This window comes from Galleria mellonella, unplaced genomic scaffold (assembly GCF_026898425.1).
Source record: "Galleria mellonella isolate WM207_F2 unplaced genomic scaffold, CSIRO_AGI_GalMel_v1 utg139, whole genome shotgun sequence".
Taxonomy (NCBI): Eukaryota; Metazoa; Arthropoda; class Insecta; order Lepidoptera; family Pyralidae; genus Galleria; species Galleria mellonella.
This window is the reverse complement of record NW_026441995.1, coordinates 2,942,685-2,959,194: the sequence shown is the minus strand read 5'-3', so window position 1 is coordinate 2,959,194 and position 16,510 is coordinate 2,942,685. Positions and strand designations below refer to the sequence as shown.

The following is a 16,510-nucleotide window of genomic DNA, read 5'->3' as shown; positions in this document are numbered from 1 at the left end:
ATGTCTATAGGCGACGATTACCACTTTCCATCAGGTGGGCCGTCAGCTTGTTTGCCATTCTAAGTTGTATAAAAAAAAAAGTAAAAAAACTAAAGTACTAATCAGTATTTACAGTAAGAATAATTACAGTAGACGTCAAGTCAATAAATACAAAAAAAAAACATAATGAAATTAAAAATATGAGTAATAATTAATAATAAGAGATTTATGAAAAAGTTATCCTTAATTTTAGAACATTGTACGTTGAACGTACATTAAGGATCAATGGAAGTATAAAATAAACACTCTCTGTATGTAATTGTAATAAAATTTAATCAATAATATATTCATTTTTTTTAAATCAACACACACTAACATGCTGTATTAAATATTGTAAATTATGATCGCAAAATATGCTACTTATATCTATTGGAATGTATAGTTTAATTTCAACAATAAACTAAAATAATTAGGCACTAATTTTTTAATAAAGTATAAACATAACATTGTAACAGATAAATTTGTAATGATATTATTGCATATATCACAGAGTAGAATATGTTTGGTAATGACACTTATGTACTTATAGTCATCTCGCTACCATCATCAGATCATTTGATAAAAAAAAATATCATTCAGTACAGGTGGTGTTATAGCCTGTCAACATTATACACGGTGCTCTTGCGGGGTGACAGACGAACTGGAAGGGGGAGGGGTGAGAAATATAACTAGGAGTAGGCATGGATACCTACCAGAGGGAGACTTTGTACAAAAGTCGATTGCTTGGGTACCTCTGTCCCATTCGTGTTTCAACCGTGAAGCAGTTGTGTTTGCATGGCTGTGTTTCGGTTTGAAGGGTGGGATATGTCGTGAATTTACTGGGTACAGAGGAATAATACCTAAGTCCTCGGGAATAGCAATGCATGGGGGGTATCATGGGCGAAACAGTATACTCTGTTATGTCCATGGTACTGCTCATGTCTATAGGCGACGGTTACCACTTCCCATCAGGTGGGCCGTCAGCTTGTTTTCCATTCTAAGTTGTATAAACAAAAATGGATAATATCAGCAACACACTTATATTGGATTTTTCATTAGGAACACTGATGGTGGAAAATTTCTAAATTGATAATATCAGTCGAATATCTACATTAATTTGGATGTTATATATTGAATAACCGGTATTTAATACATTTGTTATTGGGCCAATATATAGACACTGTAACTATAATATATACATATTTTTAATACAATATTATAATATAATCTAATATATAAAATTCTCGTGTCGCGGTGTTTGTTACCAAACTCCTCCGAAACGGCTTTACCGATTTTTATGAAATTTTGTGTGCATATCGGGTAGGTCTGAGAATCAGCCAACATCTATTTTTCGTACCCCTCAATGATAAGGGTGACCTACCTAAATTTTTTTTTGACAATTTTTTTATATTTACTTTATTATGAAAAATATATACAAATTCTAATTTTCACGCTTTTACGATCAACCCCTGTTTTTTAATCGCGAGTTTTGTATACCGCAATAGAGTTGCAAGATGGCAATCAAATATAATAATTGTAGTACGATAAATTTTCATGTATAGTTTTCGAAATAATGTATATGGTAAAACAACGTTTGTCGAGTCAGCTAGTATTGCTATATTTTTCACACTTCTAACTAGGAAAGCTGCTTGCACTAGAGAGCACCGCGCACAAAGTATATGGACTATAATAACGATAACCGCCAATATTTCCTAATTTTGAAATAATTCTAAATTCAAATTAAAAAAAAAACAGTCGGTTTTAAAATCATTTCGTAATATACTGGATATACAAATTATTTGTTCTTTCTGTCACATAGAAAGGGGGATTCGAAAGTTAAAAAACAAATTTAGAACAATAAAATAATGACAATTACAAGGTATTATTGGTGGTTGACCATCGATAAGTGTTAGAACTTACTATCTTCACGTGTTCCCGATATATTATTGTCAAAATAGCTTACAATTATTATATTTATTTACATGGTAAAGAATAATTGCTAGCAATATGATTAAAATAAAGGCACATTAAGGCATGACATTGTCAATTTCTGTGAGAAATGTATTTTTAAAAACCGGTCAAAAAATTCAATATTTACAAATTTTTAAATATTGAATAGGTAAATCTAATACGGGGTTTTTCAAACTTATAGCTTCACATACACTTATTAGTGTTTCTAGACCATGGCGAATTCCTTTATAAAACTGACTAACAATTGATATCAAATAAGGTATTTTATTATGAACGAAGTCTTAAAGAGCAATAAATATCTTTTTAAAATCAGCTTAAGAAATTTGATATTTGGATAATACCATCCATCTCTCTGTCGTTCTTATTTAATGTGCGAATCAGCTAAGCTGCCGCACCCCTTATGAATAACTGGTATACTCCGAGTGATACACGTACTTCACTTTGAAAAACCCTGATCTAATTCAAAAACAAAGATCTAAAACAAAGATTTATAATTTATAATTAATAAAATACAATTTTAAATATAGTATTCAAAATAAATAGGTATAAAAAAATTATGCTCATGGCTATAATAGCTTACGAGGTTATCGAAGACACTTGTGGATATGTTCCTTTTGCCGAGCAACTAGAATTCAACGTGCCAAAAAAAAAATTGTTATACAATTAATATCATACGAGTATATCGAAGGTATATTATGCTATATATATATATATATATATATATATATATATATATATATATATATATATATAGTAATTTTTTCATTACCATCATTACCATCTACGTATGTTACAATACATAATAAACTGTATGTATGTCTATACATTTTTCTACATATTTATGTGGCACAGATAAAGAAGGTCGTAAAAAAAAACAAGTCACGTATTTAGCAACAAACTATATCAAAAATATATCATAGAAACTTCTTAAATAATTACCTTTTAAAAAGCACCCAACAATAATATTGAACGGTCGCTTATAATTTATTATAAGACAGAACAAACTTGCTTCTAACTTACTGTTAAATGATGTTTACGATGTAAGGTTGGCAAACTGCGTATTGATAAATTTTTGTATTGTTTTCTTTTTAATGTTTCATTTCTGTTTGCAAATTGTTATCGTAACTTATAACAAATAAGTAAATAAATAAATAAACAACGTATGATTTTATCGTCACGATATAATAGGTAAATAAAACGATAGAATCGATTCTGAGGCACCATTTCTCTATCCCATAAATTAATATTTTAATTTGATAGTTTTGCAACATTACTGTCATATGGACTATCATAAATTACAATAATTTAATTTAATAATAACTTTGACTTAAATATATTAGAAATTCAGTTCATATTAATCCTTACAATGAATATTTCGCTTGGATATTAAATTTTAGAATTAGGAATAGAGAAATGGCGCGCCAAAATCGATCCTTGTAAATGTACTTAGATACACTTCCAGTATACATCCACGATATTGTCGCAGAAAATGAAATGTATGTAATTGAATACATTTTGTTACTCGTATTATATCGTCACGATAAAGTATGATCTTCTCATTAAAATTTACTGTATTTATTATTTTTATAAATGGTGCAATAAAGTGTAGATAAATAAAAAATTGTACTACTGTAAAAAGAGTTTACAAACTAGAACACACAGATCCGAATTCAGAAAAGTTTATTCCTAAATTGAATTGGCGAGAAACAAACTTAATAAGAGATTAAATGAGATTAAACCAAAATCCTAACTAACAAAAAAGATTGTTGTCTAAAATAATGTATGAGAATCTATTATCTGTAAAACTAGCCAGCGAACATCTGGTGGAATAATCCAGAACTAAAGAAATTTCTTTCTTAAATTGGGTCGGCTGAAAATCGAACCTTCCAGTGATATGGGATAAAATTAAATTGAACTAAACACCTAAAACAAAGAGATTCATGTATCTACAATACAATTATTATGGAAAATATAATGCATGCCACACACAGCACATGTCGTCAACTACTCACCAATAAAGTTTATACTATATCATGGCGATTTATCTTATTATGTGTGGCCTCCTTAAGAAGAACCAGTAATAAAAATATACATTTTAACACTTGCGTTGCAGTGGTCGTTTAAATTTTATATAAAACATGCGCAAAAATATAATTACTTTAAGCAAATATTACACCTTTGGATATATTGCGTTATTGCGTGAGCAATTTTTTATAGAATTCGTCCTAATTGTGACCATACACGATCAAGTACACATTCAAAATTTGTAGCGGTCTTGATCGTGTATGATCCATTACAATTTTATTCTAATATACGTCGTATCAAATATTAATAAAATAATTTCTTAGTAATTATATTATCATTCTATCATTTATAATACTTAAAAATACAACAAATCTTATATGTATCAATTAGGCACAATGTATTATGATATGTAATTACTAAGTGCATCAGGGGTTTCACCCGTTTAAAAATAAACTACGAGTATAGCATAGAAATAAAATTTCTGACTGTAGCCCACTCATAGATAAAGGATATATCTCCTTTGTAAAATACGCTTTATATCCTGAACAGATAAAAAAAAAAACATTGCTACAAAGAACATCTTAAAATTCCTATCACTGAATTATTACAGAATTATCAGCGAACTTTAAAAAAGGGCGAGCATAAAATATCATAGGTCGTCACAGGTTTTTCTGCCTAAAAAGGCTCGTCTCTCAATAATTATAATAGAAATAATAATTAGAAGTAGTTTTAAAAAATGAGCAATAATACAGTCGAGGTTAGAACTAACCTCATTGGATTTTCGACTTTAACCTAAAGCTGATAAAGTCTAAAATTTCTTGTCTAAAATTTTAACAACTCTAACATTTTAATGTTACCTAAGCTATAGGCTTACTTGTAATGATTTTTTATCATTGACCATCTGTCAACCTTAATATTTTTATACTTGTGATAATTACAATTTTTGTAATAAAACATTGTGGACGATTAATCGAATCGCGCCGTGTCAAGTATATTAGCAATTTCTAGTTAAATACACAGCTCTCTCTAAACAAATGTCTCGATACATTCGTTATCGCTACCACATGCAGCAGATAAAACGAGGCAGCAATATCAGGCGACTGGTGCTTCCTTATGCTTGCGGTAATGAAAACGTATATATCGATAATCTATTGATTCATTTGGCACTCGTCTTTGTAGATTAACAAGATAATAGATAAAATACAAACATAATCATTATCGCGACACAGTGGGAATTAGCCTTTACCGTTGCATTGAAGAGTGTTACACGTAATTCGGTATGCATGGGTAATATCTCTATCTATGTATTGGGTTTTTTTGGACACCAATGGTGGAGAAAAGGTCATCACCCATTTCGGTATCGCGCGTACCGATCCCATATCTATATTAAACTAGATTAGAGGGCCTACCATAAATTTTTTTCCGAAATTTCGGATCCGAACGTAACACAAATTTGATATTAAAATTACATGATACATACCGTTTAAAAATATTAAAAATGCTAAAGTATCGTTCCTTTGGACTTTTAAGGTAGGATTTATGACAAACGAAATGTTAAGCTCCATTTACAGGGTCGATTTCGGTACAAACAAAAATACGAAATTGGGTACGAAAATTCGGAATTTCATGGTAGACCCCCAGGTTCTTCATTTCGACATTAAATATTAGATAACAGATATTTGATATTAGGCCAATATATAGATATTGTAACTAAAATACACAGATATTGTTTCATATTACCCACCCCTATAATAATGTATTGATTATTTACCACAGGGTATTAGTGTCGCTCCGCTCAGTTCGCTCAGACCGCTCGGTCCGCTCAGTCCGCTCTGGTCGGCAGAGCGCGGCGTGCAGAGCGGCCCAGAGCTCGGCGGCGCGTGCGCTGACCGAGCCGTGCGCGCGGAACAGTTCTGGCAGCGACTCGAGCGCCCCCAGTGCGTACGCGCGGCCCACTGTCGCCTCCTGGCATGTACAAACAAATCCATTTTGAAATTAGAAATTGATGTAAGTTGTCCTAGTGTAAATGTCGCAGCCAACTAGCTTAAATAGCCATTCAATAAACAGCCTAGCCTTTTTACTAAACAGCGCCGCTCATCCAGCGTCCTCGATGATTTTCAGCTGTAGCGCCTAATACAACATTTAATGCACTGGCTGGCTGATGCTTAGGCCATTTATTCAGTAGGGTGACTGTGTAATAAAAAAAAGATTAAATATCTGACATTAAAAGTTATTTATTTAAATAGTTTAAAACTTAAGTCCTCCTTAAAGTTAAGGAAAAGAGACAAGTTATAAAAACTATTGAGGTCAGAAGGAGGAAAATTTTAGAACATTTAATACGACGCAACGAAATTATAGACATTACAATAGAAGGTAAAAGGAAGGCGGGGGGAAAGGGGAGATCAAGCTTGTGTAGATGTAATGATAATAGTTTCCACTAAAATGTATATGAAAAATATTTTGTTTTTATACAACTTAGAATGGCAAACAAGCTGACGGCCCACCTGATGGAAAGTGGTAATCGTCGCCTATAGACATGAGCAGAACCATGGACATAACAGAGTGTACTGTATATACACTGTATAGTATACTGTATATTTTGCAACATGTATTTCAAGGGTAAATGAATGGAAGGTGTACCTCGAGCGCGGCCCGCAGCGCATAGCCGTGGCGCATGCGCAGCGCATGCGCGGCGGGCGAGTGCGGCGAGTGCGGCGCTCGCGGCGCATGCGCGGCGGCGGCGCGCTCGGCGTGCAGCCCGCGCGACAGCCGCGCGCACAGCTCGCGGAACGCGGCCAGCGCCTCCAGCGCCACCTGCACGCGCCCACCCGCGCCCTCCTCCGCCCACTCCGCCTCCTCCGCGCCGCCGCGGGCTTCACCCATCTCTGTCGCTAACCTAGTACGTGACGTCACCGCTCTAGTTAGGGTACGTTACAAAACAATAAAATAACAATAAACGTACAGAATGGCCACTATACTAAGCGCAGACGCATCGTACAGGCGAACACCACCGCGCTCTAAACATATACTCGATATGTTTGAATTTGTCCGAAGTGCGGGTCACGCTCAGCCGCACGTTACACTACATATTTTCCTACTTTATTATATAGCAGTTTTAAAATTTTGTGCTTAAATATGCACCATAATTCAAACCTTAAAACCAATAATTATTTTGATTATTAGTATCATAAAATCATAAATGGAAAAGTCCGTAAAGAAGTTTAAATGTTTACTATACAAGAACACTTAAACGACCATACGGATTTGAATGAAATTTAATTTTTTTTATACAACTTAGAATGGCAAACAAGCTGACAGCCCACCTGATGGAAAGTGGTAACCCTCGCCTATAGACATGAGCAGTATCACGGACATAACAAAGTATACTGTTTCGCCCATGATACCCCCATGCGTTGCCATTCCTGAGGACTCAGGTGTTATTCCTCTGTACCCTGTAAATTCACGCCATATCCTACCCTTCAAACCGAAACACAGCTATGCAAACACAACTGCTACACGGTAGAAACACGAATGGGACAGAGGTACTCAAGCAATCGACTTTTGTACAAAGTCTCCCTCTGGTGCATAGATTAGACCGGAACTTAAAAATAACACCTCATTCACAGAAGCAAAGCTTCAGGTTTTTGTTAGTTATAATTATGTCATACTTACTGAGCAGCTGCTCTTAGAGATTCCTTAACGTGTAACCACCGCGGTGAATCGGCCGCGACCGGCGTCGATAGGGCGCTCAGAGTTGCCCCCAATTCTCGAATATCCCCTCGTTCTGCTTCAGATCGACTCTCCACTAAAACAAATTTGACATCGATTTTTTAATATCATTCCATTTAAATGTAGTTAATAAAGATTTCTATAGAAGTAGTAATATTTTATTTATTATTATATTTTACATCAATCAGGACAAAAAACCAACCTTTTTCACATATTTTAAATATTCTTCCTAAACCCAACTGTATTAAACGTAATTGCTCTTGCTCGCAAAGGAAGGCTGCCTGCATATCTTCCGTAGACATATTTCTCTAAAACATTTAAAAAATATAAATATTATATACTGACGATTCGTCCCGGCTTCATTCATTTAGATAGAAAGATAAATCAGTATTCAACATTAAGGAAAGTTGGTCACTAAACAAAAATGAACATGAAATACTAGATGGCGCTAGAATCGAGACTTGTGGTTTTTATAGAATATTTTGTAATTAAAGATAATTGGAGACTAAATTTCTAAATTGGGGTGTAGTTTTATTTATTTTTACCGATATAATTCATTTAACATGATTTTTGCCTTTATTCTCTTATATTGCACAACTTTAAACATATATATAACATCAATTATTATTTAAACATATATATAACAACTTTATATATATATACATATATATATATATATATATATATATATATATATATATATATATATATATATATATATATATATATATATATATATATATATATATATATATATATATATATATATTAATATAAAATAATCAACAAAACCACAAGTCTCGATGCTAACGCCATCTAGTATTTCTTTTATTTAGTGACCAACTATCTTAAACTTTAATAGGCAAATTTTTGATACTATAGGTTACATTCTTAGATTATAGTTACTTTAGTGTTATTTCAGTAAGGATCTTTAAATTTTCTGAAAACAATATATAGCCTATATTACTCACTGATAATGTAGCTTTCTATAAGTAAAAAAATTAAAAAAATTGGTAAAGTACTTTTTACGTTTATCCATATTACAAACAAACATACAAAAACTCAAATCTTTTTGAAAATCAGGAACATCAGAAAAATTTAATATATAGGTACTATTTACCTGCGATCGCGTCCCGTGAAGTCCTGATTATGAATTTAAAATTTGATCACTTTTCATTAAGTTCTATACAAACGACAATTGGATCTTATGTACTTGGCTTTATGTATATATTCTGTAAAAAGCACTACTTACGGGAATATCTTCCTGGCTGCCAGCTAATATGAACTCGTCATGTTTAGGTTTATCGAGTCTTGCTGTAGACTCGCAGAGGAAAATGCGAAGATCCGCATCATGTGCCAACACTGGGTGCCTGGCGACCAGAGTCAACCATCGTTGCAGCGCAGCCCTCCGCCGCTGCAGGAACGTCGGGCTTCCACCACCAACGACTACACGTTTAGGTGGCAATCGGCAGACAGCGCTGAAACATTACACATATAAATACATTAGGACCATACAACCTCTCAAAACTAACTAAATATTAAATTTTAGTATAAGATCCTATGTTATATTGTACATTAAAACTAAACAATAACGCGTGTGACATTCAGACGTCCATAGATTATGGTAAAGGTTTACCATCAGACAGGCCGTAACCATGTCATTTGTTGTTGACCATCATAGTAGTATAAAAAATAATATTCAAAACTGCTAGTCCAATTTCAATAAAATTTTGCTATTTTGTACTAACTAACCTTGCTTCAACTTGAGAAATAAAATAGTTTAAAGAAAGAAGAATAAAAAAGAATGGACTCAATAAGTGGTGATAGGGAGCAAAAGAACATTTGGCCACAACAGAATATCAGTGTTTCCCTTTTTATAGGGCAAAGCAAAAAGCCGAGTTGTGGCCATTTTGTATTACTGTGGCACACGCATGAAGAAAAAAAAATTGTTACTAATTTTATGCATTCTGATTTTGTTCTTGTTTTTTTTTTTATATTTTGTACATGTACATGTATATTTTTTTTATCTTTTTTCACTTTGCATTTGTCTCTGTTGCTGTTTGTGTGCTGTAAGTAATGCAAATAAATTTTTTATCTATCTATTTATTTGCTGGATAACCTAGTAGTCTAAATGGCAGATTTTCATAAATAATATTACTCTAACTATATCATGATAGAAATGTCATTTTTTACATTACGTTTATGTAGAAAAACATATTAAGGGCTGAGAAATAATATTATAATACTATTTATCGTACTGTTAAAATTTTATTTAAATATGTATTTATTTTATCCAAGTTACATCTTAGAACTGCAAATCAGCTAGTGACTACTCCAATGTCAGCATAATTATGGCATATTTTTATGTATCTGCTACTCTATTCTTAGAATAAAAAATCGAAATAAAAAAAAAGGAATAATAATAATGGTAGAAAATACCATATGGTATTAAGCTCGCCACTTGTACAAAGAGTATACTTTATTTGCATTATACAATATTGGAAATAAGCAAGGCAATTTACAAACACAACGATACCATTGTATAAGTTCAGTAAGGCGGTCTTATTGCTGAGAGCAATCTTTTTAAAACAACCATAAGGTAATGGACTAAAAAATAAGAACTAAGAAAATAAAAACATAAATAAAATATCAAAAAATGTGTATAACTAGCTAAAATAATAAACATGAAAACTATAACAAATCAGCCCATCAATCGCGCTTTACGACAAGACTATCAAGACTGATTGGTGACCATATGGCTGTTACAGGATAATGCTACTGATAAAACATGTTGCTACACACATTTTATATAGCGATTTGTAATAATAATGTATCGTATCACAATCCAATTACCCGCATGTGTAGAAAATATAACAATGTATGCAAGGACCTTGATATCTTCCAACAATCCTTGCAATATCACATTAAGGCTGCCAATTTGTTACTTTAAATTTATAGCTGTCATCTTTTAAATGCATATTATATTGAATGTTATTTAAAGCAGTTATTGAAGTGCAAATTTAATGCTATTTTATGTAATATTTGTTTTATTAATGTATTAATTTGTAATCTGTTGCCTTGCTATAAATAAATAAATAAATAACAAAACATTAGTACCTCAAATAAAATTTATATCAAGAAATACTGTTTAGTTATATTTTATAATATCAATAGAATTTAATCAACTAATTTAGTATAATTTTCTTATCTGGAGCTAAACATTAAACAGGTACCAGGGATGTTTTTTTTATAAAATCTGTTTTTTATAAAATCTCCAATCTCTATTTCCATCTCCAATTTTAAATCATTTGAATAGTATACTGGTTTTTTTTATTGGGTGATAATGGAATGGTAACCCCACCCGCGCTAACTTTATACACCGGCGGGACACCAGTGAAGGATGATAGGTGAGGATAAAACAGGTCAGTTAGCCCGCCCATCATGACAAATTCAACAACAATAACACAATGGTTTCCAGGGGGAACCATGTGGAGGTTGACCTAATAGGTCATATTGCTAGCAATGGGGCTGTCAAACTCCATTGCTAACAATCCCTTCCCCCCACCCTGAGTATACTGTTTTGCCCATTATACCTCCTACACTGTGTTTACCCGTATGTGGTTGCTACTCAAGAACCTTTTTTCCCCCATCGGTTGTCGGTTCTTCAAGCTATGTGACATTGTCCAGTGCCATTGTCACTTCAGCTTGCTTGAACAATATGTTATGCACATGGAATACAATGTTTAGAATTATTCCTCTCCATCTAAAGTCCATCTTGTCTGGAGTGAATCACTTTTAGTGATAAAGCCACAAATTTAATGGCATAGCAGTGAACTAAAAGGCTTTGTGCAAGAATGCTAATAGGAGCTATCGAAGGTCCTTCAGTAACTCATCCTGCCCATTCCAAGCCACAGACACTGCAGATGATCTGCTATTATCATAGCATCCATTCTTTTATATGAAATTTATATGAAATAATATATATATATATACACTTTTTCATCTATTAAGTATTGTACTAATTTTTCAAGTGTACATACAATAACTACAAAAAGTATATAACAAAATATATAGGATTTCAATATTATACTCACCGATAGGGATATTTAGCATATAAAATATCATATAGCTGTGCAAACTCATTGTACCGCCTTGTAACAGTAGTACCGTGTCGCCTAGAGCTCACATAATATTCACAGTGTTTTAAAATGAGCCCTTTCCGTTCTGGGACTAATTCCACAGTGATGACATCAGTTGCTTCCAAATCCTCAAATGTCAGAGCATTGGTATTGTTCGACATGTCTATGGTTCCGATTTCACACTGGAATAGTAGATATTATTATATATATAATAAAATAATAGAAGATAGATACATTAGTTAACAATGCTTATACATATTTAATTATCTTCTAATACATAATTTTTTTTATTTATTTAAGTATTTAATAAATCACCAATAACAGATTGTAACAATAGCATAATGTTATATGCTGTACATAATATTATTTATAATATAAAATAAATAAATATAATATGAAAGCATCCATCATAAGGAAGGTTTTGCCAGTAGTTGATACACTTGGCAGGTAGGTCGGCAACAGCAGCTAACCTTTGATAATACCTTAAGAAGGACACTGCTGCTCATCCTTCGACCATTAAGTCCCTTAGTCGCTACCTACGACACCCGTGGAGGAGGAAGGGATAGCCCATTCGATGCCGAGACTGTATGATATTAATTATTAATATTGTAATTGGAAGTCTATAATATGTAAACTTTATACAAAAACGAAGCCGCAAAAAGATTAGATAATAACATTAGCTTTTTATTTTTCCTGCCTGTGCTGTCACTTTTTTTTTCGTACTAAAATAATTATGAATATTCCTACCTCATAAATAAACTATTACATTTTTACAAACTATTGTAAACTCTTTACCCATCTGTAATATGTATTTATAATAGAATAATAATTACTTGATTGAAATTACCTCTAGTAGTTTTACACTAAGTTAGATTTGAGTAGGACGTCAGCAACTTGAAGATCATAATACGAATCCACTTCTAAACTGTATTTATACGATGTTTCCAATACTGTACAACTGTAATGTAAACATTATTAAATAGGATATTTATTCAACTTTTCCCAATAATGAAATAATATAAAATCAAAACATTGTTATTGAAAAACGAAGTAAAAATAATATTATAGTAGTTTATAAAGATAATGTAATAAAATGACAAATAGAATGACTGAAAATTATTCAAATGACAGACATGTCAAGTCAGATATGACAATAATGACAAGGAAAAATTGAATGAAAAAGGTAGGTACTATAATAAAGAACTTTAAAACGAACTGTAAGACTGATGTATCTAAAATAATCGAATTTTATTTATAATAGAACAGAGTTAATTTTTTAGTCAACTAAAAAGTTAATAAGCCGCGAAAGAAATCATGTCTTATTTGTACATTCTTTTCCTTTTTTATATAACATAGGGACATACGAGCATACGACTCACCCGATGGTAAGTGACTACCGCCACCTTTATCTTTACGCCTACCTAAATAATTACTGCAATGATAATGAGAATACTTAAGTATATGGATTAAGATCGTTTTGTAGAAACTTGTTGCCACTCAAGATGTCAATACATAATTAGGTATATATATTTACTTATTATTTTGAAAGCTTCCATTTTCTATTAGAATTCTCCTTGATATATAAAAAGCTCCAGTTTCTACTAATTCTCCATTCCAATCTTGCCTTCGTGGCCTTGCACCAACTTTAAAATTTATAGCACTAACACAGTCGCTGTTGACGTACTGCCATCGTAATTTATAACTTCTGTAATAATTTCATAAAAAATTTAATGAATAATGGAATAGATATTTAAAAAAAAAATTACAAGTATCTAATTGGTACAAAACTTTATTACGATTTCTGAACGCAACGCCGCAATGTGTTTCTACCCTCATTTCGTACAAATGTTATCAAGTAAGCCTATATATTAATAATGACAAGTCTGATGACAAGTCTCAAGAGCATGAATCATGTTTGTAATAAATTTCTGTAACATATGTACAATTTTATCAGCAACAATCTGTGCGTCTATATCAAGAAAATCAGGAAATTAACATAAATGATATTTAAGTGAAATAATTAAAAAAAAAAAATAAGCGTAATGAAGTTCAACACTGAATGACAAATACGAGAATTTGGTATGACCTTTGCAATTTTTATAATGTAATTACTAACCTTGTAACCGAAAAAACACAATCGTACGGTTTAGGATAATTTAATTTGTTAACTGCATTGCGGACATATGATGCTTGAATGAAAGGCGATGTAGCTTGAATTAATACTAAAACTTTTATGTGTGGCTTTGCATATAGGAACTCAGCTGCACCCCAAATGGATGGTGCACTGTCTGTAGCTGTTATTCGGCTCCGATGAAATAATGATGCACCACCTAATTTACAAAGAACAATATTTATATTTATTAGCTTTTTAATTTAATTGACAGTCCTGTTGATAACGATTATGATTTTACAGTTTAACACCATTAATTGTTGTCCTATGGTAGTTAGTTTATAGGTTATTTTCTAACACAAATATTAATATATAAATATTAATATAATATAGGGTTTCTTTAGTGTGCATGGCATATTGTATTAATATATTTACAGAAAATAGCTTACTGACACACATCTAACCCCAATTTTTACTAAAATATGTAAATATAGGTCGTAACGCTTGTTCCTGTATTTTTTATAACATGTACATTTTTAGAGGGGGTTTTGGTCACCAGGTATCTAAATTATTGTATAAGCATTATACATACTAAATTATATTATACTAGGTATATTATCTTCGGGACAAGTATCTTTAAAATATATTATTTAAATACTTTATACAATAAAATGTATTATAATATTATATTACCAAATATTTCTAATAAACAAAACAAAGAAATACTTAATAAACACTCACTTTTTAGAGCTTCCAAAGCTATAGCAGGATGATCGGTAGATACCGTGACATCAGTAAGTCCTGCTTTTAATGCTATGTTAATAGCTCGTCTAAGTAAACTTACACCACCCACTGTTTGTAAATTTTTCAAGCGAACCGCCTTAGAGCCACCTCTTGCTAAAATTAATGCTGCCACTTCTTCACTGCACCATACGGGACAACTGATGGATGTTACCAAATATATTGCATTTATTTCAAAACAAATTTTCACTGGTTATTTCATTATCGATTTAAAAATTAACCTATACTCTACCCCATCTCAAATACTACGTGTGTATGCAATTTCATGACGTTTAGTTGAGACGTTAAATTGCTAAGAGGTAAAAAAATAATTAACTCACTTTCACATTTATAATATGTATTAGGACCTAAAATATTTTTTAAAACTATAGCTAAGTTTATCAGAAGTAAGTACTGTCCATACAGTCTATTTATATTTACATGTTAATTCAATTATGGAACATCAACATAATTTGAACAGAGAATTCTTATAAAAATAATTTTTGTAATGACTGAATAATTTTATATATTTAATTTCATTATACAAAGCATATTGAGTTACCTTAAAATGGAAGATTTGTTCAGTTAACATTAAATCCATATTTATAAATATATAAATAAAATATAGATGATCAAACTGAAGAGTACTCACATTATTATAAAGAGCAGGACCATAAACTGCATGTTTATTTCTCACAATAAGGAGCTGTGACTGCGTGACTCACTGTCCGTCCTTACCGTTTCCTTGTTGTTTATTGATAGGAATGGGGATAAGGTAATCAAACACTTTGCGACCACTTACCTATTTACTATCTGCTTGTTGACATTCATGCGTATTAAAGAAATATATAAAAAAAAAAAAAATTAGTACGTATGAGCTAATGTTTTTGAATGAATAAATATTTTCTATACCATGATTGTAAAAAAGCATACGGTCTATCTGATAGTCAATTTTTACCGTAACATATAAACACCTATCATTGCAAGACTAAGGGAGACTATTGCGCGTTGACGACTGTTAAGAAATCTTATTATATTACGTTCTTTATGAAGAACGTTAACAAATCTCGTCAACTATTATTTATTCTATGCCAAATTTAAATGTTCACAGGGGAACTGATATAAAGATTGGCTAACACTTTAGTTTTATAGCATATCATATAGCATGAGGTATACCACGTTTGTTACTGTTGTTTGGTGAAATCCATACAGCTGTTATACGTGGCAGTTGCCACTCAGCTGTTCCATCACAAAGGCTGTCCGCTTGTTTACTATTTCTAATTGCATAAAAAAGTATACATAAGTATATATAAATAAGTACCACGTGTACGTGACAATTATTAGTAACTAGCTGACCCAGTGAACTTCGTACCGCCCAACAGTCTACAATATGTTAGTAAGATACAACATCATACGTTACCTTCAAGAAAAGTACCTTTGGTGTTGTTGGTGATCATGGGCGGCGGTAGTCATTTACCATCAGGTGAGCCGCATGCTCGTTTGCGCCGTGTTGTAAAAAAAATTGTATTCTATATTTTTTTTTATGAATATTTTCGATATTTTAATATTTATTCTGCTGTTCAAAGCGAAGACGTATCCAACAAATCATAGATCATCAAAATCTGTTCAGTCTGGAGTTATAAATGGTGTAACTATCCGACTTTTTTATATATACAGATAAGAAGTTATAGCTCATTGCTGCTAGTAATGTATATTAACAGGTCGACCTCTACACGGT

At 32.0% G+C, this 16,510-nt stretch overlaps 1 protein-coding gene across 2 annotated transcripts; it reads right to left on the bottom strand.

The window, feature by feature from the left end:
* Positions 1-289: 289 nt before the first annotated feature.
* Positions 290-15,503, bottom strand: LOC113514622 (sorting nexin-8). 2 transcript variants are annotated; one of them, XM_052903529.1, is made up of 9 exons: positions 15,425-15,503; positions 14,734-14,933; positions 13,999-14,212; positions 13,417-13,587; positions 8,996-9,221; positions 7,946-8,051; positions 7,687-7,819; positions 6,655-6,910; positions 290-5,979 (listed from the first exon to the last, which is right to left on the bottom strand). In XM_052903529.1, the coding sequence occupies exons 1-9, from the start codon at positions 15,454-15,456 to the stop codon at positions 5,782-5,784; spliced, it is 1,536 nt and encodes a 511-aa protein (XP_052759489.1). In that variant the 5' UTR covers positions 15,457-15,503; the 3' UTR covers positions 290-5,781. The 2 variants fall into 2 exon arrangements, with proteins under 2 accessions (XP_052759489.1, XP_052759487.1); XM_052903527.1 differs by lacking the exons at positions 13,417-13,587; positions 13,999-14,212; positions 14,734-14,933; positions 15,425-15,503 and adding exons at positions 11,838-12,064; positions 12,730-12,994.
* Between the last annotated feature and the right edge of the window lie 1,007 nt (positions 15,504-16,510).

Excerpts from the sequence above, each read along its gene's own strand:
- LOC113514622 (XM_052903529.1), bottom strand. The coding sequence starts at position 15,456 with ATGCAGTTTATGGTCCTGCTCTTTATAATAAT. Across the intron at positions 7,820-7,945 it reads ATTTAAAATATGTGAAAAAG|TGGAGAGTCGATCTGAAGCA; the intron begins GTTGGTTTTTTG and ends AATTTGTTTTAG. Across the intron at positions 5,980-6,654 it reads CGCTGCGGGCCGCGCTCGAG|GAGGCGACAGTGGGCCGCGC; the intron begins GTACACCTTCCA and ends TGTACATGCCAG.